The 25,844-nt window shown below is 57.6% G+C and overlaps 1 protein-coding gene across 4 annotated transcripts; it reads right to left on the bottom strand.

Moving 5' to 3' along the window:
- Positions 1-359: 359 nt before the first annotated feature.
- On the bottom strand, positions 360-24,269 carry PCDH1 (protocadherin 1). Of its 4 annotated transcripts, XM_060296362.1 has the most exons (6): positions 23,211-23,436; positions 14,261-15,123; positions 9,118-11,313; positions 3,803-4,022; positions 2,824-2,862; positions 1,483-1,616 (listed from the first exon to the last, which is right to left on the bottom strand). In XM_060296362.1, the coding sequence occupies exons 1-5, from the start codon at positions 23,248-23,250 to the stop codon at positions 2,837-2,839; spliced, it is 3,345 nt and encodes a 1,114-aa protein (XP_060152345.1). In that variant the 5' UTR covers positions 23,251-23,436; the 3' UTR covers positions 1,483-1,616; positions 2,824-2,836. The 4 variants fall into 4 exon arrangements, with proteins under 4 accessions (XP_060152344.1, XP_030697044.1, XP_030697043.2 ...); XM_060296361.1 differs by lacking the exons at positions 2,824-2,862; positions 23,211-23,436 and adding an exon at positions 24,216-24,269 and having other exon boundaries at positions 360-1,616; XM_030841184.2 differs by lacking the exon at positions 2,824-2,862 and having other exon boundaries at positions 360-1,616.
- Between the last annotated feature and the right edge of the window lie 1,575 nt (positions 24,270-25,844).

The raw sequence follows: 25,844 nt of genomic DNA on the forward strand, positions 1-25,844 counted from the left end.
ACGGGTCAGTCATGGCAGGGGCTTGGGGGGGGGTGCAGAGCAGAGAGGGGGCAGGGTGCAGGTACCCCCTGTTGGGGGCAGCAACCAGCCACCCCCTGAGCAAACCTTCCTGCTCCCAACTCACCCAACCAGGCCAGAGGCACAGTCTCCCCACCCCCGGCCAGCTGCCCCCCACAGCCTCAGGGCCCCTCCGTGATGCTCGTCTGGATGTGGGGGCCAGCCTGAGCGGGGATCCCCCCCACCCCAGGGCACAGCGCAACAGTTCCAAAAAAATAGAGATTTGTATTCTTAAAAAAAATTAAATAAAAGCCCAGCTCTGCTGATAGGCGAGTGTTCCCCCATCCCCACCCCCACCCCCCTTGTTTCCCTGGCCTGCACCCCCATCCTGCCACAGCCCCAGGGGTATTTACAACATGGAACAATAGAGGCCTGGGGTGGGGGGCACTGCGGCAGGGAAGAGGGGGAGCAGGGCAGGTCTCCCCCCAGAGGGGCCCCCCCAAGACAACACAACATCAACAAGAAAAGTTGCAAATCAGGCAGAAATGGGGACGTCATTCCAAGGTCCTTATATACAGACACTGCATGACCAGTGGGAAGGGGGGGTGCCCGGATGGGACCAGGCATGGGCATGCGGCAGGCAGGTGGGCCAGCCCAGGAGCAGTATAGGAAGACAAGGCCTCCGCCCCACTCCCACCGCCATCCCACCCCACCTTTGGTAACAAAAGCCCTTCAGGGAGCCCCTGGCGGTCAAGAGTTTCCTCTGGGAGTTCCCAGCGAAAGGGGCTCCCCAGTTCAGCCCTGCTGCAGGGCTGGAATGGGGGCGTCCTATGCCCGCCCTGGTTGGCCATGCGGGGCACAACGAGTTAAAAGTGTGCTGCCCACCCTTGACTCTGCCATCTGCCCAAAGTGAGGGGGTGATCCCTGGAAGTCGAGGAACCGGAGCCTAGTCATTGTAGAGGAGCCCTCTTGGGCATCAGCTGGGGGGAGCCCCATAAAGGGGAAGAGGGGGCTCCCTAGGGTTTGGGGGCTGAAGTGAGGGAAGAAGACCTGGACCCTGCATGGGGGAAGGGCCAGTGTGGTCATGAGGCCAGTAACCCCCCCACTCAGGGCCCTGGCCAGGAAGTCCACGCTAGAGGGGTCAGGAGCAGGGGCCCTGGCATGGGCCCACCTGGGAGCTGGCCGGTGGCTGGGGAAGGGATGGCCGGCCGGCCAGAAGGGGGCTCACAGGTAGATCTCGCGCTTGGCCGTCTGGGCAGATGCCGGTGTGGCTGCAGGTGGGAAGTCCGAGGTCTGGGTCAGGGGGATTTCCTCCAAGGTGGCCGAGTCCTTGCAGGAATCATGGCTACTGTGGGAGAAGGCACTGTAGGAGGGCAGGAGGCGCACGGGGGCCGTTTTGGTGTTCCGGTCTTCCGGGGGGCTGGGGCTGCCGGCGCCCGCAGGCTCCTGCCCTCCTCGGTCCTGGTAAGGCACGAAGGTGGAGAGTTTGAGGGCGCTGCTCTTGGTCCGGCGGCTGGGAGATGACTGGCCAGGCATCCAGCACGTGTCGGAGTGGCCAAACTCGCTGCACTCCCGGGTACATGTGCCCGTCATGGCGACGTCAGGCAAAGGGCGCAGGTCTGCAGGGGAGAGCCGGGAGGATGGTCTTCAGGCAGGGCAGCCTCGCAGAGCTCTGCTCCACAGCCTCCCACCAGCGCCTCCATGCCGCCTTGGAACGGGGGTGCACGCCCCTTCCTGCCCACTGAGCTCACAGGCACACACACCCTCAAATAGACACACACCCTCCCACCATCCACCGCAATAGACACACACCCTCCCACCATCCACCGCATGCGTGCTCTCTCACACACACACACAATCTGTCCTTAAATAGACACATTCTTTCCATCCTCACCCACCCTCCAGCTCTCCTCTCACACATCCACCATATCTGCCCTCAGACAGGTGCACAAACACACACCCCATCTACACACTCCGTCATCTATCTCCAGACGGGCTGAAACATGCATTTACCCTCAGATGGGGGTGAGGAAACCCCCATCCTCATTAAAGACACAATCTCTCTCTCTCTCTCTCCTCTCTCTCTCTCTCTACTGCTCTCTCCCTCCTCTCTCTCTCTCTCTCTCTCTCTCTCTCACACACACACACACACTCCTACCCTCAGATAGGTGTGGACACACAAATCTACACCAGGCATCTCTATCCTCAGACAAAGGTGGGCACATGCCTCCCTTCTGAGCCCCCTCCAGCCTCACCATGCTCCCAGTTGCCCTGGGACCCCACCCCACACCAGCATAGCAAGGCCCTGCTACAAAGCCAGGGGTTTGCGTAGAAGCACACACTCACATATCCACAAGCACACTCATGCAGCCCCTCCCCGCCTCACTCCGGCCCCTACACCACCCACCACCCCCCTGGCCTTGCCCCGCTCCCTGCCCAGAACACCCATGGGAACAGAAGTTGGCTGTCTGACATCAGCAGTAGCCAGTGTGGTTGCTGGGCAGTGGGGGTCTCCATGGGAACGTCTGGGCCTTGAGTACTTCCTGTCACAGTTGCCCCTGTCCCGCCCTCGCTTGGGGACAGTACCAGGCGGTGCCCCCCCGTCCAGGGATGTGACTGAGCGGCACCACCCTCCCTGGCTTGGCCTCCTGCCAGTGCAAGGTGAGGAGGGGACAGCTCTGTTGTTAACCCCTCCGGGGCTCTTCAGTTCAGGGCAGAGTGGGGGGACCCAACGTGGCACGGAGCAGAGCACGGGCACTGGGTGGGCGGGGCTGGGTGCTGGGCCGAGTCCCACAGACCCCAGACCCCAGAGCAGCTCCCACATACCTGGCAGTCCACCTCAGGGCCTGCTCCGGCCAGCCGGCTCTGCGCGGGCACAAAAAGGACGAGACGGGCGTGAGATCGCACGATGATGGGCAGGGTGGGGATGGAGGGCACTCTGAGACCTGGGGCCTGGGAGGTTAGACAAGAGCCCTGGGCCTGAGGGGTGAGGTGTGAAACTTTTCATCTTGTGGCGGGCTGGGGGAGTTTGGACTGAGGGAGGGGATGAGATCTGAGGAAAGCTCTAAGCTGGAGAGTCTTTCTATCCCAAGGGGAAGCTGATTTAGTCTCCCCACCACGGGCCACCAGAGGTGCCTTCACGCACACACACGCACTACACACACACATTCTAACAACACGCCCCCCATCCATTCCCATGCTGACCTCTGCTCCAGCCCAGATCCCACGTCTGCCATCACCCTCCAAGCCCCGCCCACACAAGCCTTTCCCCTCCCCGGGCCTCCCCACTCCTTCTCCTCAGCCACACCCTCTCCTGCTCCTCCCGACAGGGGATCATCACACCCTTCTCTGGGCTCCTCATAGCATCCAGGGTCCCTTCCCTTTTCTCAAGGCCCTCTGCGCTCTCATTATCTCAGGATCCCCTCAAAGTTCCCTCACCACCACCTGAGCCCTCTGGCCCCCATTCTCAGGGTCTCTGTTCCCAGGAAGCAGAATAAAGTAGTGCTGAATTCAAAGTCTTTGGAGTCAGAGGTGCCTGGGTGTGAATCCCTCCCAGCTCTGTCACTTCCTGTATATGACTTTGGGTAAGTGACTCAACCTCTCTGAGCCTCCGTTTCCCCCACTGTAAAGGGGGCACAATAAAGTTCTCAGATCAGAGAGCGGTTGCGAAGGTTAAATGAACGTATACCAGAAAGCACTCAGCACAGTGTTTACTGCTGAATACACGAGAGCTCGAGAGATGGAGGCTACCTCTAAGGTCTCGTCATCACTCACAGGCTTCTACTCATTCCTGGGGTCCCCTCACCGTTCTCGGGGTGCTCCATCTCTCCTATGCTGCCATCGGGGGTGGTGCGCTCATAGTGATCCTCAGGCAGAGCCAGCGGACCGAGTCGGGGCCCCGAGGATGACTTGCTGGACGGCGTCTCGGACTCCTCCAGGCCACTGTCGTAGTAACTGTGCTGGGACGGGTCCTGCAGCTCCTGCGCCTGGCTGGTGGCGGAGAAGGTGACTCGGCGGTGAGGTAACTGCAGGGAGAGGGAGTGTCACTGCCAGCCGGCCAGCCTGCGCCACGGGGCCACCACCGCACCGGGCTACAGCCCCAGCCAAGCCCACCCCTAGAGCTCCTAGCCCTCTAGGCCTCAACAGCAACCAGGAAGAGGCCCAGCCCCCTAGCACAGCAGAACCCCCCCAGAAAGCAGAGACCTTAATAGAGGACTGCCCCTTGATTCTAGGTCAGCTCCCCGGACAGCCAGGACCACGCACTGGAAGTCCCAACACAGCACAGGCCCCAGTGTTATGATAGCTCCCAGGCCAGCACAATAAGCTTAATCCAGTACAACCACTTGTTAGAGCACAGCTTCCCAGTACTGGCACGGCCTCTGTTTAATTCCAGACAGCCAACACCAAAACAGCACAACACCAGCCAACTCCCCTAATTCCAGCATAGCCTCTAAACACCAGCAAGCCTCCAGTTTTTACAACAGCTCCCTAAAAGCAGGACAGACTCCTAATTCCACAACAGCTCACCAATACCAGAACAGTTCCCTGATTTCCAAATAGCACCCTCCAGACTCCAGCTCCTCACCTGTCTCATTGCTCTGTTAACTTCTCATTGCCTCCAGCCAGTGGGGTGCTAACCTCTTTCTGATCTTCTGTTCCTCACCCCTGGTCTGTAATGCCATAGGCAGGACTCCCTGCTGAGTCCTCACCCACCCAGCTGCCCACCGCGTTCCCCTTCAGAGAGGCCTGGGAGTGGAAAAAGGTGGGAGGGAAGAGGGAAAGGGAGCCTGGGCACCTTGGGGGTGGGGTAGCAGAACACTGGGAACTCCCCAGTCCTCCAGATCAGGAAACAGTATTAACTGGAGCGGGCAGGGCCCAGGAGGACCTGGGCATAGGGGGAGGGGCCCAGCAGACATCAGGGATTCGGAAGGCTGGCTTCTTCGAACGGAGACTCCTTCTAGGAAAGAGGAAGGAGCTTCCGGGAGGGGCCGCTGGCTTGGTAGAGCCAGGATTTAGGAGCTTGGCGCGGGGACTGGGGTGGAGGGAGGGCAACAGGGACAGGCTGCTCCCAGACAGCAGCCCTGCCTGCCTGCCATGGGTTGACGATCTGGCAACCTCAGCCTGGCACTCGGTACAACCAACCCATCCCCCAAACACCCACCTGGAACCACCACTGGTTCTCCTGCCAACTGGAAATTAGAAGTTGTGGAGGGCACAGACCCGGGCCCCTGTGGGCCAGGGGTGGGAGCAGCCCAGGCCCAGGGCCCTGCTGACGAGTCTCCAGGCTCCTTCTAATCCTCTAAGACCTTGTGGTGCTTTGTCTTTAAAACTCTCAATAGGAGGTTCTCAAGATGGCCAGAGGAGGGTGTCCCAGGTCTGCAGACCCACCCTCCTGATACCCTACACAATTTCCGTGCCATCCAAGGCAGCTGGGGTAAGGGAGGTTGTCAGCACAGGGAGCTTTGGAGCCGCCTTCCCACCTTGGCTCCCACCCCACCTTCAGGCATAGGCAACCCTTCTTGAGATCCACGTTGGGATCCAAAACACTGAAAGGTCTGGGTGATGACAGACAAGATCCCCAAAACTGACCTGATACTTGGGGCTGGGAGGATGTAAAGGAGCACGTCCACCTGGTGATGGAGTGAATAGGTTCCAGGAGGGTCTGGGAGGCACAGGGCAGTCTGGCTGTTGGGTGTTTTTCTTTCCAGTTTTCTTTTAAGACATTAGCCAGCAGCCCTCCCTCCCTGCAGAACCTGTGCCCGGTAATCCAAGGCTTCAGTCCTGCCTCCTAGGCACATCACTTGGTCTTTTTCCTATGATTCTTTTCTGTAAAATGGAGGGTTGGGTCATACTCAACACTAAATATTCCCTATCATTCTATGACTATCAAATCTTAAAAAGCCTAGATCCAAAATCTCTCTCAGACCCTAGTCCAGAAGTTCTAGACCCTTGCTGGTTATTTCCAATCGGCCGTCCCTATGGACCCTTCAGATTCAACATGCCTGAAACCAAATTCTTTTTCTTTACTCAGTGTCTGCATGGGCAAAGATCTCATCATCCTACCACCCAGATGCAGAAGGATGATATCTATCTGGGGATCCTGGTAGCTCTCCACTCACTCCCCATCCTTATCCCATATCCAATTATCCCTTGAGTTCTGTGGGTCGTTTCTCCAGAAGGTCAGCCTGATCCATCCATCCATCATGCTCTTTTCCACCATCCTTGCTCAGACCTTAGAGGTGCAGTCCTGTACCTTCACCTCTACCCACCTTAAATCCACCATACACTCCAGTAAACTCTCTAAAACTCAGTTCATCCAAAACTCATGAGCTTTCAGGGCCTCCCACTTCTTCTTAAGGAACTTTTGGCAAAGCATCTATGTCCTCTACAACCTACAGTCTTCCAGTCTCCTGTCTCAGCTCCCTCCTATACCCTCCACTCCAGCCAGAATCCCCTTTCTGCCCTCCCCCTGCCTCTGACTTGGTCACGCTCGCTCACTCCCGCCTCACCTCGGGATTGGCTCAGCCTCCCGTCCAACTCCAGCTCCTCACTTTATGAAGAGCCAGCTCAGGGTTCTCATTCCCCTCCCAGAAGCCCACTCCCATGTCCTATGCATGTTTTCTCGTACTATGTGCCTCAAAGAAAGGGAGGGGGCACCATGGTCAAATAAATTTGGAAAACCCAGAGTTACACAAAGTTTAACAGGTTTTCCCTTCTTGCAGGCTTTGCAGAGCCTTTAACAGGTTAATGTGAACTTAGTCTTGGAACCCCTTTTTTATAGCATAACGGAAAACAGCAGACTCTGGCAATCAGATTTCCTGATGATTTGTGTTTGAATTTGACTCCGTCGCTAACTAGTTTTCACTTCTGTAAAATGACCTGCATCACAAAGAGTTATGAGCAGTGGATGAGCTAATTCACATAAAATGCTCAGCATGGTACGTTGCACCTGGTAAGGACTCAAAAAAATGGAAGCAAGTCGTGGCAGAAGTGGTAGAACAAGTTGGGAAGAGCTTTAATATGTGGCAGTTCTCACTGGTGAGAATCGACACCACGATTCTCAACTGCCTCATCTTGTTACTTGTATGTCTTGTAGAAATGTGACCATTTTTCCCTCAAGGTCTAATACTATGCTGAGCACACAGTAGGGATTCAGCCTATGTGTCTTAATGATGACACTGGTGTTGTGGTTTTGTTGTGTTTGAATGTTCAGTGTGGCTCCACGGATGGGTTGGACTGGAGCCGAGTAAGGGATAATCCCTCAGACCTTGAGAAAGAAAAAGAGATTAAGGAGCTAAAGGAACATAAGAAAGAGAGAGGCGGTAGCAGCAAGGAGAGGAACAAAAGAGAAAGAATGATTGGTCAGGAGCTGCTGGAGGTGACCCTAGAGATGCTTATTTGTCCAAGGGAAACGCGATGAAACCAGATTTCACTTCCCCATGCACCACTCCTCCAAAGCCCCTAGGAGTTTTTACTTTGGGGATACCCCGGGGCATTGGGGAGTTTGTGGACGGAATCAGAGTAGAGAGCTGGCACCCTGGACCTCCTGGGAGTGTCTCAAGCCTCTTCAGTCGCCATGGAGATAGGTTGCCTCTGGCCTCAGAGACTCCCCCAGGACCTGAGGCCCCTCACCCAGACTTTAGCCTCCTCCTCAGGCACAGCCAGAGACAGGGCAGACCCAGGAGAGCAAGAAGTGAGAGACGGAGAGAGAGAGAGTGAGTGAGAGCTAGCAGCTCAGGGTGGCCAGAGCAAGGAGCTGAAGGAAGGGAAGGGAGGGGGCCGGATAGGGCGCCTCAGCCCTGGTCAGCAGTGGGGATACGGAGCAGGTCAGTCCATAGCACTGGGGGACATCCTCCCCTCTCCCTGGGTCCTCCCTCCCGGCAGCCCAGACTGGTGACCATGGTGGGAAGACACAGGGCAGAGCAGGCTAATTGCTGGGTGTTGAGCGGTATTGGGATGAATAGGCTGGGAAAAGGACTTGGGACGATCTTACCTCGAGGGAAGGTGGCTGGTATAATTAAGAGGTTCTCTGCCTTCACCTGAGGCAGCCAGGCTGCACTCCACCCCCACCAGCTGCTCTGGTCTGAGCTCTGTTGGGAGATGCTCCGATGTGCACAAATGGGAAAGGTCAAGTCTCAGCCAGCAGAGAAAGGGCAGGACTTGGGTGCATCTCCATCCGCTTTCTTGGTAAAGGGTGCCATTCCCAGGGAGGTCTCACAAACGTGAGGGAAGGGGACACTGCTGGACAGCTCCATTTGAAGCCTGCTCAGAAAGCACTTCCCCCAATCATGGACATGGTCATGGTGGGGCGGCGGGGGGACCTGGTCAATTAAGATAGGGTTGGGGCAGAGGGGCAGGTCTGGGACGGGGGAAGGGACAAAGAGCAGGGATGGGGAAAGTGAGGCAGGACATCGGACAAAGGGCTGTTTCCAGTCTCTCTCGCTCCTTCTCTCAGTTCCAGGAAAATAAGAAGCCAAAACTCCAAAAATAGAGAACTTTATTATCAGGGTGAAGTGTTTGGGGCTGGGGGAGGGGAACTGGGGCCCAGCCCCAGGAGTCTGGGGTGGGGAAGAGGGTGACACACAGTACACAGAGAAGGCACAAGTGGGGAGGCCCCCTTCCCTGACAGAGCGTCCACCTGGTTACCCACCAGGACCCCAGGTCTCCCCCTTTCCCCTCTAGAGAAGCACCCATGGCTGGTCTCGGACAGAGACCCACGTTTGTAGGAGACTTCTTCTCCATTTCCCTCCCCGCTTCTGCCTCCAAACCCTTCTGCTCACCTACCCATCAGTCCCCACCTGCAGGACCCAGCGGGTGGTCCAGTGTCCCAGAATGTGACAAGCCACAGGCCTCTCCCAGTGCGGAGCGGGGGAGGGGGGGACACGGAGCACACCCTCAGTTTGCATTCGGCCCGACCCTCCAAGCCTGGGTGAGGCAGCAGGGTCATCAGCGGTCCCAGCATCCCCCGATCTTTGGCTCCACCTCCCACCACCGACTTGGGCTGGTGAGCACGGCAGGCCCGAGACACCAGCTCTGTTACTCCCACACCTCGGTCCAGATGGCCCCGTGGTAGGGGTGGGGTGGGGGCCGGGGTATGCTGAGCTTCAAGGGCTGGCCTACCTGCTTGCTGGGGTATTTGGGGGGGTTGGTGCGGTAGCTGTAGTCGGAGTACTGCTCAGAGCCCGTGGACGTCGTGTCCCCAGTGCCTACGAAAGTGTTGGCTGGTGGCAGGTCCTGCACCACCTGGTGCTTCTTGGAGGCGGAGGGTGACTGGGGCTGCAGCTGGATGGAAGGCAGTGGGGAATTAGAGCGATAGTGGCGGCCGAGGTCAGGGCTGCCTGGTGGGTAGTTGAGGGGCAGGTGGATGCGGGGGCTGTCCCCAGGGGCATCGCTCATCAGGTTGAACTTGAGGGATTTCTGCAGCCCGGCCTCATCCTCGTCCTCCACCGGCTTCGCGGGCTTGGGAGACTTGCTCTTCTTGCCCTTGCTTTTGTTTCCCTTGGAAACTTTGCTGCTGGGCTTGGGGGCATACAGGTCCTTGGTCTCCTTCTTGCCAGCCTGGTAGCCACTCTTGGCCTCCCGTTGCCGGCAGTAGCGCACGAGCACGGCCAGGGCGATGAGCAAGGCCACGGCCACGACACCCGCCACCACGCCAAACAGGATGTTGCCGCGCTGCTTGGAGCGCTCGTATTCCGGATCCCCAGCAATGTCGATGTCCAGCGGCGTGTCCAGGCTGTGGCCCAGCAGGGTCTCCAGCAGGGTGCGGTTGGCCAGGGTGTCATTGACATACAGGTGGACCAAGGCTGTGCCAGAGCGAGGGGGCTTGCCGCGGTCAGTGACCTTCACCACTAAGCGGTGCAGCCCGTGGTGGCGCCGCTCAAGCTCCTTTTCCAGGGTGATGGCGCCGGAATGCGACCCAATCTGGAAGAGTCCGTAAGGGTTGCCGCCGGCGATGCTATAGGTCAGCTCAGCGTTGACACCAGAGTCAATGTCCTCAGCTGTCACCTGGCTGACCGTCTCGCCCAGACGGGTCTGGGGGGTCAGCAGCCGGTGGGAGGTGTTGGAAGGGGCGGTGATAAAGGGCGCGTTGTCATTCTCATCCAGCACGTTGATGGTGACGCCAACGTAGGCCGAGCGAGGTGGGACGCCGCCGTCCACCGCCTTCAGCTGGAAGGTATAGGTGCTTTGCTGCTCCCGATCGAAGCTCAGGCTGGAGAGGATGGTGCCCGTGCCGTTCTGGATAACAAAATCACCATTGTCCTGCTCCACCGTGAGCTGCACCCGGGCGTTCTCCCCCTTGTCCCCATCAATGACCGTCACCATGCCCACTGGACTCAGCGCCGGCATGTTCTCCATCACTGAGAAGTTGTAGCCACTCAGCATGAACTTGGGGTCATTGTCATTGCAGTCCAGCACGTTGACAAGGACGGTGGCTGTGCCCTGGAGGCTGGGGCTGCCCCGGTCGGCTGCCACCACCTTCAACTCGTAGCTTTCCCTCTGTTCCCTATCAAGGGATGTCTTCACCCGGATCTCTCCAGTCTCAGGTGAGATGGTGAAGAGGCCCTTGGCAGCCGGCTCAGGCTCCAGAGAGTAAACCAGCTCAGCATTGGAGCCCGAGTCGGCATCACTGGCAGTGACCTCGGCGACCACTTCACCTGGCTTGTTGTTTTCTGGGAAGGCGACCTCAGTGACGCTCTGGGTGAAGACAGGTGCATTGTCATTGACATCCACCACCTGCACCTTGAGGGAGTTGGTGCTCGAGAGTGGGGGGTTGCCAGAGTCCACGGCCACAATCTCGATGGTGTAGTCTTTGACCTTCTCATAGTCGAGCGGGGTGGTGGTCTGCAGGAAGTACTTCTTCTTGCTGTCACTTCCCGTCTCACTGGCCTGGCGGAGCTGGAAGGGCACATCACCTGCCACCACACAGGTGACAGCTGCGTTTTCTCCCTCATCTCGGTCAGATACCTGCACCAGGGCCACAGCTGTCTCTTCTGCCACGTCCTCTGAGATGTTAGCCATCCCGTCTTGGTGAGTCACCAGCCCTATGCCCCGGATCTCAATGGTGGGGGCATTGTCGTTCACGTCCTTCACGGTCACCACCACTTGGGCTCGGGCACTCTTGGGGTTGGTGCCTCGGTCCTTGGCAAGCACCGAGAAGCGCAGGGTGCTTAGGTCCTCACGGTCCACGGGGCCCTGCACAGTGATAAGTCCCGTGTTCCTGTCCAGTCTCAGAAGACGCCTCACAACCTCGGGCACCTGGTGGAACGTGTAGTCGATCTCTGCGTTGGCACCTTGGTCAGAGTCATTGGCCTTCACCTACAGGGCAGGGGGAAGAAACAAGGAAAACGGGGCTGGGTTAGTTTGGCGATAAATTAAGCGACACATTTCTGCCTTTCCAACGAGCACGGCAGACGCAACTAATCCAACAAGGCACCCTTTCCAAAAGCAGCACATGCATGCCCTGCCCTTTTCCCAATCCTGACACTTTGGCATATATTACGGATCTCTTTCCCTGAAGAGCACAGATACAGCCCACAAATCCTCAGTGGTGCTACAAGCTACTACTAGACATGGGACAGGGCAGAACTGAACTCTACTTATCTCTCCTATACTAGTCCACCCAAATATGGGGATGAGGATCCAATTAGCAGCTAGGGCAGCCCTTCCACCCGATTAAACTGGCCTTCAAACCCTTCCGAAGAGCTGGAAAGGTGTGAGTAGTAGAGATGGTGTGTATGCGAGACATATGTGTGCAACATGCATGCATGCACACACACGTGTTGTGATTACGTGAGAAGGTATGTTTATGCACGTGTCTACTGGCACACGAATGGAGACCCACGTGCCCCTCTGGAGGCCACAGGTGAGGGGATTTCTTTTTTGAAAGGAGCCAGGTAGGGATGTGGGTCAGAGGGAGCCCGCCAGGCCAGGTCACTACACTCTGTCAAAACCGGGGAAACCTGTTTCATCTCTCTTCCCCTCCCATGGCTGGCGCTGGCTAGGCATCAACTTGAGGAATCCAGCCGAGCCTGCGGCCAGGAGGGAGGGGCTGGTGCAGCCCACAGAGCCTGCTGGCAGCGGGCTGGGCTCCCAGCATCACACAATGAACTGTCTGTCCCTTTGCAGTGGGCGCATCCTTCCACGCCAAGGCCGACACACACTCGGCCCAAGTCTATACAAACATGGGTGGTAATGGGGCAACAGGAGCCAGTTGGGAATGGTCATGAGGTAGCACTGGTCAGGGAGCAACAAGAGGGATGGAGTTAGGTCACAGCCCAACAGAATGTGATGGCAGTGCGGGCGGGGGCGGGGGAGGAGGGGGTAGGGGGTAGACAGGATAGGCGCCACTTGGCAGAGTCTCTGGGGAGCAGAGCAAGAGTCCTAGGTTCAAATCCCAGCTCTGCCACTTCCCAACTATGAGGCCTTGGGCCAATTATTTAACATCCTCAAGCCTCAGTCTACAAATGTGTAAAATGGGGATAATGATAGAACCTACTTAATGGGGGTGTGGTGAGGATTAAATGGGATGATAAGTGTAAAAATGCCTAACACTGCCTGGCACATGGCAAGCGCTCCCTAAATAGCATTTATCCCTCTTTTTGTCCATCCAGCTCTGAAAATCGGTGCTGACACAGTATTGGGCATTGCACCTAGCAGGCCCTCAGGCCACTGCTAGTCTCCTTTCCTTCCCATCAGGATTTTTTTGTCAGTGAAAACACTGGTGAGCTACCTGGTCTCTGCTCACCCCTCTAATCGTTTCTCCTCGCCCCTCCATCCCCCTGTTCCCCCAGTCTGTCACCAACTTTTTCATTATGATCCCCACTGTCTCCCTGTCTCTAAACTGGTCACCCACCTCCTTGTCTGCCTCTCTTGCCATCTCACCTCTCTGTCTCTGTCTCTGAGTCTTGACTTCTGTCTCTCTTTTCCTCCCATCTTGCTCAGTTCTCCTTCTGCCTCTTTCCCACTGCTGGCTCTCTCCCATCCTCTCTTTTCTGCTCTGTCTACCCGTAGCCTTGTCTCTGCCCCATTCTCCTGCGTCATCCCACTTCCCAGCTCTTACACACATGGGCTCTGAAGCCAAACTGTTGGATGTGGCCAAGGTGGAATCTGAACACATCAGGTGGGGGTTACCAGGCAAGTTTCCTAATCTCTGTGGGCTCAGTTCCCCATCTGCAAAATGGGGATAATGCTTACATTGTACTGTGGAGATTAAATGATATAATACACATAATGTATTCAGAACAGTACCTGGCACCTAGGCTATGAGTATTCGCCATCCCCGACTGTCTGTCTCCCTTTTCTTTCTCAGTCTCTCTTCTACAGGTTCCAGTCCACCAGCCTCTAAAAAAAGGCCCAAACTCCTCCCCGTGCCCTGCTTCAGCTTGAGGACTTGGGATGAAGGGTTTCCCAGGACGGGTAATGGTGAGCCCTCCTCAGCTTCCTCATACCAGAGACAGACAGCTTCAGCCCATGGGGAAGGAGAAAGGAGCTCGGGCTGGCAGGAGGCCAGGGCTGAGATGACAGTGGGAGATACGCCCACCTGTCTGCAGGGACGCTTTCTTTGCTCTCTCCCAGGCCCTGACCCCACCAAGCTGCCCAGCCCCTGGGGCAGTTCCCATCGAGAGGGGTGTTGAGAGCTTCAGCAGAGCCCACCGACCCCCCCTACTGTGCCCAGCACCCCACACCCATGGGTACCCTGTGCCTAGGGGAGGAGGTGGGTGTACAGACATCTGTGTACAGTTTTCTAGAATTCTGAGGACTCACCTGGCTAAAAGGATCTCTTGTGACTGTCAGGGATGGGCAAAGCAAGGCTCTGTCCTCCAGCCTCAGGAAACTCGCATGTGGCTAAAGGGCCCCTGGTTGGGAAGACATTCTCATCTCTGGAGAGATTCTACTTGGACAAAAGGCGGTTCACTTGTTCCAGCTCAGCTCACTTGGCTGGGGAGAAGGATATCGTTTGACTTGGGAGGGGGTTTCACTTTGCAGAGGTTTCTCCAGCTCGAGTCTGCCTCGGGGATGGGGGGATCACTGTTCATATGCTATGTCACTGTCACCTGAATAGCTTGACAGAGGAAAGTAAATCCCCTGCTGGGGTGTGGTGGGCTTGTGGGAAGGTCTCACCAGGCGGGGGCTGGGGAAAAGAGATCTCACCACAACATCTTGGCCATCTTGCCCTTAAGTGAAGGGAACTCTCACGAGGTTGGGGTAGGCTCCCATTTCTAAATGTGGGTCACCCTGACAGTTAGATGGAGGGGCCTCTCACCTGGATGACTGAGTGTCCTATGGGGCTGTTCTCAGACAGCTCAGCCTCGTAGGACGGCCGCTCGAACTTGGGGGCATTGTCATTGGTGTCGAGCACAGTGACCCGCAGCAGGGCGCTGCTGGCGCGTGGGGGGTTGCCACCATCCTGCACCTTGATAGTGAGGTCATAAGAGTCCAAGCGCTCCCGGTCCAGGTTGCCCATCACGATGAGCTGCGGCTGCTTTCCGTCCTGGTCCTCTGCCACCTGCAGCTTAAAGAGCCCCTGGGCCTCGGGCCCCACCTGCAGCTCATAGGATGCCACACCGTTGGGGCCAGCATCGCGGTCCGAAGCCACTGGGATGGAGAAGAGTGAGCCATTGTTGGTGTTCTCGGGAATGGGCAGCGTGATGACTGGTGAGGCGAAGTTGGGCGTGTTGTCATTGATGTCCTGGACCTCTATTTGGCCCTCTAGCAGCCGGGGGCTGCCATTCTGCACGAGGTCCGTGATAGACACCTCAAACTCCAGGATGCAGGGCTCACCAGGGAGCTGGTTCTGGCATTCTCGGAGCCCCTCGCGGTCGATAGAGGTCTCCGTGGTAAAGATGTCGCCTGTCTTGCCGTCCACCCGCAGGTACGGGGCGCCTACTTCTAGTTTGTATAGGTGGCCCACGTCTGGAAAACCGTAATCGGCTGCGAGGCTCCCAATGAGGGTGTTGGGCGGTTGCTCCTCTGGCACCTTGTACACCACCCGAGTGGCGTGGCCTGGGGACGGAGCCAGCAGCAGCAGAAGGGCCAGCAGCAAGGCAGGCGGCAGCAACCGTTGCCCCCCAGGGCCTGGGCTGCGCCTCAGGGACCCCATCCGGGCAGGCTCCAGAATCAGGAGGGCTGTACGCGAGGGAGACAAAACAGGGGGTCAGCTGCGAGGAGGGCCCAGGCCCTGGGGGCTGCCCAGAGCCAGCCCCTGACTCCCCCTCTGCCACCTACACACTGATTTCCCAGGAGATATCTGCCCTAGTACAGAGCCCAGAACCCTGAGTCTCACCCACAGCTGGTGTAGCAGCGGTGTCTGCCCCAGCTGGAGGAGCAGGTCTAGAGCAGTTCCTGCCCAAGGAACGCCCTGACCCACCTGACACTCCCTCCCTCCCTCCCTGCTCTCTACTCTGTGCTTTGCCCAACACCTCCTTCTCAGCAGCATCCTGCCATAGTCACCCATGCTAATTACCCTGATACTGAGATAGGGAGAGACAGCAAGTGGAAGGGCGAGACCAGGGGCAACCCCCCACCCCCCCACCCCCACATACAAGGTAGGAGAGAGCCGCAGGTACCCTCACGTTCCCCAGACCCCAGATCGTCAGCTGCCCACACTGAGGGCCACTCACGTTGGCTGCAGGGAGAAGGGATGATGTCACGTTCCTCTCCCTTCTGAGATGCCAAGTCAGTGTACGCACAGGAGGTAGGACATCTCAGATCCCTTTCTCCTGGCAGTAATCACCCTAGTGCCCAATGTCCCCGCCCTTGTGAAGGGCCAGCTTGGACTGGGCACCAGTCAAGGCTTGAAAACGGTTAGGGCTGTGGAGTAGGTGTTAGCCCTCCCCGAGCCCCTTCCAAACAAACATGCCCCTGGGCACTCACACCTGTGTGTACACACACAGCTCCCGGGGCTCCTCTACCCTCCCTCTCCACCAGGGTGGGGGACGGCGGGGAGGAGAGACACGGGCAGGTAAGTGGAAGAAGAGAGTAGACGTCAAGACTGGGGTCAGGACTGTGGTCAGAGCTGACTAGCCCTGGAATTGGCATTGGGAGCTGCCCCAGCCTATCCTTAGCAACTAGGAGCCCAGCAGGTCTAACTGGGACAGAGCTGCCAATAACACCAGCAGCCTTGCCCTGACCGCTCACTCCCCATACCCCTGCTCAGTCTCTCAGTGAACATCTGGCCCCTCCCCCGCTTAATCGGTCCAGTCCCATCTCATACCTGCCTCTCCCCGCCCACCCCCAAATCCTTCCAGTTAGAGCCCTGTATGCCCCAGCCAACCACAAGCTGCACCGCCATCACCACAAGAGCCTGCTTCTTCTGCCCATCTCCCCCAGCTTTGAGCTGTGCATCAGCAGACCCCAGCCAGACCCTCCAGCTAAGTCCCAGTCTTGACTCCCTCCTCCTCTCCAGCACTACCACGACCACGGCCAGCCCTTCTATTCAAATCCAAAATCTTCAGCCCAGTATTTTCAGCAGAGGCTCAGGCTCAATCTTCCTTCCCTAGCTCCTGGAGTACGTGCCCCATACCTGGAAATCCCACCCCAGGCCCTGTCACAGGCCACACCCACCCCACTGAAGGCAGGTTCTGGTCACCCAGGAAGCCTTCCCAGGCCTCCTCAGCCCTCGGTGACCTCTCCTTCCTCCAACTCACAGCCACTTATTGTGTGTCTCAATCCCATGGCAATGAATCACTGTGCAGCCTGGGACACCGCCCGCCCGTGTTGTTCAATCCCAGTTATTGTGCACTTATTCCTGTGTTCTCTGCACTTATTCCTCTCTGAGCATCCCGAAGGAAGGGACAGGGCTCCCTACACTCATCCCCCAGCCCCCACCCATTCACCTTCACAGAGCTGGGCATACTATAGGTGCTCATTCATGCATTCAGTGAGCGTTTATTGGGCACTTACAACATTCCAGGCGCTATCCTGGGCAGTGGGACACAGTGGCGAACAAGACAGATGCAATCTGTCATTGTGGAGCTGACAGTGGTTCTAACTCAAGGACTATTTGTCACTTTTGTTGGGCTGTACCCATTTGACAGATGTAAGGCAGCAGGGTGGAGAAGAGCAGGGAATGTGACATCAGACAGCCTGAGGCAAACCCCAGCTGCCCACTTTCTGACTGCGTGAGCTGGAGCAATTGACTTAGAGCCTCAGTTTCCTTATCTGTAAAATGGGGATAATACTACCTCTTTCCTAGGGAGTCTGAGATCATGTGGGCTAAATGCCTAGCACAGTGAGTATTCAACAAATGCTGCCTCAAAGCACTCACAGTTGCAGTTAGGTAGCTGTTTGGGAAATAACCTGTGAATTGTTTCTCTTTCCTATGAGACGGTGAGTGGAGACTGGGAGGGCCTCTGCTCTGTTTACATCCTCAGGGCCTTGCCCTGGACCCTGCACACCGTAGGTACTCAGTAACAGCTCATGAATGACTGTGATTACTTCACCTCTCAGGCTCAGCCTATCCTGGAACTTTCTGTATGGTCACTGCTTGTTTTCTTGCCCAATTTCCCTACTCCACTGAGAACTCCCTGGGGTCTGATTTAATCCTTCTCTGTGTAGGTCCCTAGCAGACTCTCAGCAAATGGTCATTGAATGCAGATTCCTTACACAAGCATAGCCCCTCCCAGGTCACTCCTCGCACTAATAGGCTCAACGCCTGTGAGGCTGTTATCAGATTAGTGTGTGTGTTTGCTCTCAGCTGCAATCTTAATCTCTTTAAAGGAGGGAGGAATCTATCTGATGCTCTATTTGGACCCACCCTCCAGCCATTTCCCCTCTCTCTGCATGGACCTGGCACTGGGCTCATCTTACCAACAAGCCTCAACCCAAACACACCTGTCTCCAAAGAACCTCATTCCCTTCTGGGCGCCTTGTCCTGCCCTCCCTTGCACAGCACACACACGACATGGGATCACTGTGAGCACCGATTCCGTGCGGAAGTCTTGGCGGGGTGGGGGTTACTTGGGAGTTACCCTAAACATGACAAAGAGGAGAAATAAAGCAGTGCCGGCCTGCCTCCACTCCCTCCCTCCAGATCAACGGTTTGTAACCTTTTTGGGTCACATTCCCCTTTACGTATTTTATGAAACCACACCGCAGATTTTTCCAAGAAAAATGAACACTTAGAAATTTTGGCTACAAATTCAGAGGTCCGTGGTCTGGCACCGTCAGGGTGACTTTCATTTGTAGCCGCTCTAAGAGCTACAGATTAAGCACTGACCTTGGGGGCTTCCTTCCCCATCTGGGGTCACAACCAGGGGCTCTAACCCCTCAGGCCTTCCAGGCAGCACAAACGTAGCATGCTTGTGACACATTCCCCCCCTCCCCCCTCCCCACGCCTGCCCCCTAACTCTCATACACATTCTCTCACTCACCCTGTCACCCTTAGGGGTCAGGAAAGGATTGTGGCATCTAACTTCTGAGTTGGGAAGAAAACCAAAAGGGAATATCCAAGGCAAGCAAGGTTGGGGGCGGGGAGGGGGCGCGGTTTCCTGGGAGGAAGGTGGAATTTGGGGGGGAAATGGGGTTGGGGGAGGGTTGCCCAGAGTAGGTTGCCCAATAAGACCTGAAGAGAGTTTAGGCTCTTTTAAGCACCTGGAGAGTTCCTTTAAAATGAGTATTATCTGGCTCCACCCTTAGGAATTCTCATTCTGGAAGAGGGACCTGGAGAAACCCCCAGGCAGCAAGGTGGAGGCAGCAAGGGTCAGGAACCTTTTGGGAACAACTTTGAGGTACTCTAGGTCTTTGGAGTTAAGAAAGAAGCATAGATTCTATTATCGTCACCTTTATTACCATCATCACTCTCCTCACTATCACCATCGACCCAACTAACACTCCCCGAGAGATTTCACTACATTTACATCCATTTCCCATCGAATCCTCCCAACCCACTGAAATGGGTACTATTTATTATTAATTTATGGCTCCCCATAATACAGATGATAAAACTGAGGCTCAAAAATAATAATTGCCTTAGGTCACAGAAGTAGTAAGCAGAAGAGTTGGGATTTGAGAAATAAGAATGCCTCCTCACTGAATTGGGAAAAGGCTGGATGGGGGAAGGCAAATCAGTGGTTGTTATGTACCACCCCTGTCACCCCCCCTCCCTGCCCCTGCCAACACACACACACACACACACACACACACACACACACACACACACACACACACACACGATCCCTGGGCTGCCAAACCTGCAGGGCAAGGAGTGAAAGAGAAAGAGAGAGCCTAGGGTTCAAGGTCCAAAGGAACCCAGGCCTCCCAGGATGCAGAGAGAGAGACAGAACAGCCAGGAGTGGCAGTGCGGCAGCCTTTCCTACCCCCTGCTCCCACCCACCATCCCTGAACTTTGTCCTGGTGGTTGGTTGCTGGGAGTCCTTAGTCCCAGACAGCAGCCTTTGAAACGATTAGTGCCTTATCTGCCCTTCCCTAGGCATTGGCTGCCTTCCCAGCAGGGGTGTCCCCACCTCCACCTAACGACACTGGGCACCCAGGACCCTGAGAAGCCAGAGCCTCAGTAGGGGCAGTGACTCATTCTTCTCAGGCCAGAGGAGCACAGTGAGGTGTGAGGGGGCAGAGTCCAGGGAAGGGCAAGGAAAACGCCATCTGTGTCAACATCTGGGGAGGAAGGAGAACAGTGCTGAGGGTTCACCTGGAACCTTCATTGACAGTCCACCTCGGGGACCAGGGGCCATTTCCTGCTGAATGCTGTGGCCAGAGAGGAAACATACAGGGGCAGACATCACTGTCCCAGAGGCCAGGTCAGCCCTGACCCTCACTCCTGCACTGTTACACAACAGTCACCACCACTGTGGGCACAAATCACCAAGGGACACAGCAAACATCTGGGAGAGGAGGGTAAGCAAGCTGGGCTGTGTGGGGTGGAGCTGTTCAGAGGCTTCCCACAGTGAATAAGTGCACAGCCCTCAGCTCCTCTCCCTTCTTTTTCACAACCCTCTGTTAGCCTCTGCAGGGTTTCCAGGCACCTGCATTCTTGAGTCAGACTGTCAGGGTTCAAACCCTGGTTCCACCACTTCCTAGCTGTGTGACCTTGGCCAAGTGACTTTACCTCTCTGAACATATTTCCATATTGTGAAATGGAAATAATCCTGCCTCTTGAAGTTATTTGGGAGGATTAAATGAGAGCCGATGCATTAAGGTCTATTACGTTGTAAAGGACAGATAGCTTTCCATCACCGAAGACAGCACTTGATTTCCAACATCAGGCAAACAGCAGGTGCTCATTGGTTCAATAAATAAATGAGCCAATCCCCTGCCAGTTGGGAAGACCTATGAAGGCAAGGATGGTGTCTGTCTTACTACAGTACTGCATCCTCATCACCCACCATGGGCCCTAGCAGACAGTAGGTGCTCAATACATGGTTGAAAGAATCTCTCTCTGCAGCACCAACTATCCTCTCTCACGGTAGGGGCAGACCTCACCCGTATCAGAAGGGCCTCCTCCTTTCCCATCTCCTCTCCCCCCCAGCCTTGACTCCTGCTCAGCTCCTCCCCCCACCCTTGCAGACCTTCTCCTGACCCTTCCACCCACACTCCGCGGCAGTTAGCTCACCATCTCTACCTAGCCCAGCTCCCCTGACCAAGTAGCCACAGCAGCAGCCCGTCTTCCAGGAGGACGCCTTACCAGCAAGACCCCCCCTTTCCAGCTGAAATCCCTTTTGGAATTGGGGATTGGGTGGGAGGGAAGGGAAGAAACTAAATGCAGCCAGAACTGAAACCGGACCTGCTCCCCTACCACCCCGCCCCTGGCAGTCTCTGGAGGCTCCTCTCATCCCTCTCTCCTCGATTCCACATCCCCTGGTCTGGTCGTAATTACACATTTCAATCCTCCCAGACCGCCACGTCAAGAAAGTAACACCCATCCACCCCACACACACCTAGACCTCTGGGCTGTCACAAACACCTTCTGCGCGCTCTCCTTCCTGGCAGCTACCGAGGGTTGGCCCAGAGCAGGTAATGGAAGGCTCTCGGCGTTTTCCGGCACGACGTCCTGGACTCTGCCGGCCGTGGCAGACCTCAGCCTACACCGCCGCGGTCAGCGGGCGCTCCCCGTACACCTCCTGCGCGCGGGGTATCTCCTCCCAGAGGACGCGGGAGAGTGTGTCGGGGGAGGTGGGACGGCGGCTGTTCTCCGCCAGCCTCCGGCTCGGCCGGCCCCACCCCACCCCCACCTTCAGCAGGGAGACGCCGGGCCTTCCCGAGCTCAGGGCGAGGCGCGAGCGCGGCGCGGTGAGAACGCGCCTCACCGGCGTGTCCCTGGTGCCCCCAGCCCCAGGGGCCGCCGCGGGGACTCCCTCCTCCTCCGCCTCTCGGGCCTCAGCCTAGGGACCCCCGCAAGCCGGCGTCGTCTAGAGCCGCGCAGCGGGCGCAGTGAGGGGGCGGGGAGGGAGCCAGCGCCGGAATCACAAAGCAGCGAGCCCGGCCCGGAGGAGAAATTCTCGTAAAACGGACCCTCTAGCGGAAAAAGGGGGCTTTGCCCCACTCTCAATCGTCAAAGACCTCAAAGCAGCCCCGAATATTTCCTGCTAGAAGGAATGGTCTCCGACCACTGCTGAAAAACTGAGGCCAGAAGTCTGGGCTCCCGAGGGTAGCTGCGGGGGGGGGAAGGGGTGCGAGTCCTTCTCGCCTGCCGGTTGTGCTCCTGCGCGTGCCGCGCGCGTGCCCTCCTGGTCCCAGGGCCTTGCCCGCACACACGACTCTGGCCTGCAGCCGGGACCCGGCGGAGAGGACGCCCAGGTGTGAGAAGGACACAGGTGTGTGGGCCCCAGGTGTGCTGGGGATCCAGGTGGTTTGGAGAACGAAGCTAAATGGTCCGAAGAGGGTCGCAAACACCGCCCAAGGCTTGCACCCTCTGTAAAGGGACCTAGGGCCCTGGAGCTCCGGGGAGGAGGGGTTGGCGCGGGCTGCCAGGTCCAGCTCGTTCCGGGAATTCCCGGCCGGCCGGCCCCGGAGTGGGGGTGGGGAGGCGCCAGCGGGGAAGCAGGTCCGGCCAGTCCCTAGGGTTCCCGCTGGGCCGAAATTTACACTCACTGTACGGCGCTAAGGGGAAACGGGCTCTAGGGGCTCTCCGGGTGGCCCGGCGGCTTCCCCTGACGGAATCTGGCCTCCGAGGGTGAGGGACAGAGCGTGTATGCTTGTGTGTATACGCTGCAAGGTGTAATGTGACACTGTTGGTGGAAGGTGTGTGTGACACCCAGTGTTAAGATGTGTGAAGCAGTAGATTCTGTGTTTGTGACCGTGAGGCGCTGCTGTGGGTGCCACTTGCTGTGTTAGGGCGTGTGCCGTCAAGGAGTGTGCTGAAACACTGGGTTCTGTGTTTATGGGTGCAGTCGAGGGGTGCAAGCGAGACATGTGTTGTGTACCTGTGTTCTGGCCAAGGAGTGTAACATAATTTATGTTAGGGTGTGTGCCTTAAAGGAATATGTGTGTGCGGGGCTGGGTTTTGAGTGTTCATCTGGAGAACTGTGGTCGTGACACTCGTATGTGCGAGCATGAGATTGCTTTTGTGTGTCCATGTCGCCGAATGTCACACCCGGTTGTGTTTTGTTGCTTTGTATGGCCACGGGTTGTGTGTCCGTGCTGCTGAGCGTGCAGAAGCTGAAGCAGATTCTAAGCTACTGACGGTGCCCCAGTGGGCGCTGGTGTGCGGGAGGTATGCCTGTGTGCACATATGTATGTATGTGTGTACATATGTCCGTGGTCTGGCCCTCCGGGTGCCCGCGGGGAGCTGGAAGCGCCTGAGTGATCCGAGCTGGTCGCCCAACAAGTGTGTGTGTGTGTGTGTGTGTGTGTATGTGTGTGTGCGCGCGCGCGTTGTGAACGAGGGTCCTTGCTTGCTACATCCTCGGGGACGGCCCCCCTTCCAACTGGGGGCTTTGGGCTTGCCCCAGGCCATCTCCATCCCTCGCGCGGCTGGAGCCCCCCTATCCCCGCAGCTCCAAGCGCTCCAGGGTGCAGGGCGCCCAGGCTGGAGCCCAGTCCAGCACCCGCTCTCCTCGCTCGGCTATTTGCGGCGGACCTTGGAGGCCAGGGTGCCCCAGCCGCAACCCCAACCGCCCCCACCTCAGCCCCGGCGCGCTGAGCACCGACCGGGCCCCCGTGGCCTCGCTCGGCCGAGTGCCCCTCCCTCGGCTCCTGCCGGCCATGGCCGCTCCCGGCCGGGAGCCACCACCGCCTCCACCGCCACCGATCCTTACCCGCCTGTGGGCAGCGCAGGCCGCGGGCCCTGCAGTCCATGAGCCGCCACCGGCCCCGGCCCGGGCTGCGGCTCGGCACGGCACGGCTCTGGCTGGCGCTGCGGTTCAGGCTCGGCTCCGGCTGGCTTTGGGCACAGCAGCCCCGGCGGCTTCGCGTCCGCGCCGCGCTCCCGCTCCCCGAGTGTGTGAGGCGGCGGTGGTGGCGGCAGCGGTGGCGGAGCCAACGGCGAACGGAGAGCACAGCCGGGCCCGCCCCCTCCCCCCCGCCCCCTCCCTCCCCCTCCCTCCTGGCCCGCCCGCCTGCCTCCCTCCCGCCTCCCTGCCCCCTCCCCCGCCCAACACGGCCGGGAGGTGGAGCTCGGGACCGCTCTGGTCCTGCTGGGAGGGGACCCCAGCACCGCTCCCCAAAGCCAGGACCCCTTTGGCTATCTCTCCCCTACCCGAGGCCTGTATACACAGTCCGTCCCCCTCCCTGGCTCTTCAGTTTACACTTATCTCACCCGTGCCCCCATCTGGGACCCCTCCCGAATTCCTTTCCTAACCTCACTCAAACACCTGTCCCCTACCCTGCCCCCCTGGGAAGTGGAGGCACGGGAAATGTCTCCCCCGGTGCCTTCTTTTCTGGGCATCTGCTCCTCCAGATCCACCTTCTTCCCGCCCAGACCCCCAGATCACCCCGAATGGCCCTCCCTTCTCACTGCGCTCAGGGGAAGTCCACCCCTCCCCCTCTGGCCGAAGCCGCAGAGTGGTCAGCGTCGGTGGCCGCAGCAAGTCTTGGGGGTGGGGCTATGGAGGGGACCGTGCGAGGGAGAGGGTAACGGGCCCCGGGGGGCTCCTCTAGAATGAGGACTGGGGAGATGTACAAGTGTGAGGATGAGGTAACGCGCCTAAGCTCGGGCTATTAGAGGGTCCCTCAATCACCTGCCCTCTGGGCGGCATGGAGCTGTGACCCCGACACATTTACCAGTGACATACACACATTCACACAGTCACATGGGTTCCTACCCCGCGAAGCCAAGCAGTGTCACGGCCTGTGTCACACGCCCTCGCAGTGCCACACGCTCCCTGTCACAATCACACCGAGTCACACACTGTGTCACACGCAGTGTCTCACACACTCAATACTCAGTTTCTCCCACTCAGTTTTGGCTCTCTGGCGCCATCTAGAGGTGTCTGAGCAGCCTGGGAACTCCTTTTCCTTCGCTCAGGGTTTGGTACCCCAGGCTTTCAAGTGCCCCAGTCTAATACGACCTCCAGCTTTTGCCACTTATAAGCCAACGCAGTGGGTTCCAGGCCAGAAGAGTGAGAAAGACTGTCCCTGGTAAGGCCTGGAACTGGGTGTGCAGAGGCCTAATATGGGATGACTGGGCCTCTATTTGCCATAGCCTCTGACTACCCTATCCACAGGCATTTTCCCATCCCTACCACTCCTCTATCCCTTGTCTCTTTCCTCTGCTTCCTCCCCTTCTGACACCTGTATTCTCTGTGGAACACTCTTCAGGGTAAGGGTGGGCTCTCGGGCCAGCTGAGGGCTGCCCAAGATCTCTCCGAGAGCAGCTCCCCTCCAACTCCCTTTCTGGCCTGGGCCCTGCTCTAGTCTGCACTCTCAGACCTCAGCCCCGGAATCCAAGATGTGGTGCTCTGGGTACGAGATGGGGTGAGCTAGTGAAAGGAGGAACTGTCCTATAGGTGGTTTCTCCCGGTCCCCTGCAAAACTCATATGCTCCGCATCACTGAGCACAACTCCAAGGGAGGAATCAGTGGCCCAGAGACAAGAAATCTTCCACAGAGGAGCTGCCCCAGCTTCCCTGCCCCCAGCCTGTGCCCGCTGCCCACTGCAGCAAACCCTCCCCAGTCTGCTTGCTGGGAGCCATTCAAAGGCTCCTCTGTTCTCCTCCCTTGCTCAGGGCTGAGCAAGAGGCAGCCGCAGAGCTGGGCAGGAAATGCTAATCTCCCAGATGTTCTCCTCCGTCCTCCCTGCTCCACCACCGTCAAACCCAAATCCTGCACCTCAAGTGATAGGAGCAGAACTGGGCCAGCGCAACACCAGGGTGTGTCTACTCTTTTCCCTACTCCCCATCCCCTCCTACCCCAGCTGCCAGGCTGGGCTCTGTGGGGGCCCTGAGCCTGGGACAAGGTAGAAATGAGGATGAGGCTGTCTTCCCCAAGCAGAAGGGCAGGCAAAGGGCTGAGACTGGGAGGTTGCATCTGAAGAGGAGAGAAGCCAGGCTCCTGGCCCCATACCAAACTGGGAGGAGGACCTGGTTGGCAAGTAGGGAATCGGGGTCTTCTAAACTGATAATGCCTGAGATTCCAGCTGAGCCTGTGGCCAGGGATTGGGGGATGCTAGGTGTGGGAGCGGTTGCGTTGCTTGTGGCCTAAGGCTCTTGCTGTGATATGTATGTGCCTGGGATGGGCCGTGGCTAATAGAGAGTTAGGATGCTGTAGAGCCTTGTACTGTAACAGAAAAAATTGTTGTCTCTGATGGCAGCTGGGACACTGTTGTGATGCTATGATGCTGGTGTGCCTAGGGTATAGCCAGAACAATCAGAGAGGCTTTTGCCAAGCTGTGTGTGTGTGTGTGTGTGTGTGTGTGTGTGTGTTCATGTGTGCATGTTGAGAGGAGGGCTGTAA

Source organism: Globicephala melas, chromosome 3 (assembly GCF_963455315.2).
Source record: "Globicephala melas chromosome 3, mGloMel1.2, whole genome shotgun sequence".
NCBI classification, from domain to species: Eukaryota; Metazoa; Chordata; class Mammalia; order Artiodactyla; family Delphinidae; genus Globicephala; species Globicephala melas.

Coding starts and splice junctions, on each gene's coding strand:
- PCDH1 (XM_030841184.2), bottom strand. CDS start 23,250: ATGGACTGCAGGGCCCGCGGCCTGCGCTGCCCACAGGCGG. Junction 15,124..23,210: donor CCTGCGCTGCCCACAGGCGG/GTAAGGATCGGT, acceptor CCTCGCGTACAG/CCCTCCTGATTCTGGAGCCT. Junction 4,023..9,117: donor CCAAATACCCCAGCAAGCAG/GTAGGCCAGCCC, acceptor CTCTCCCTGCAG/TTACCTCACCGCCGAGTCAC.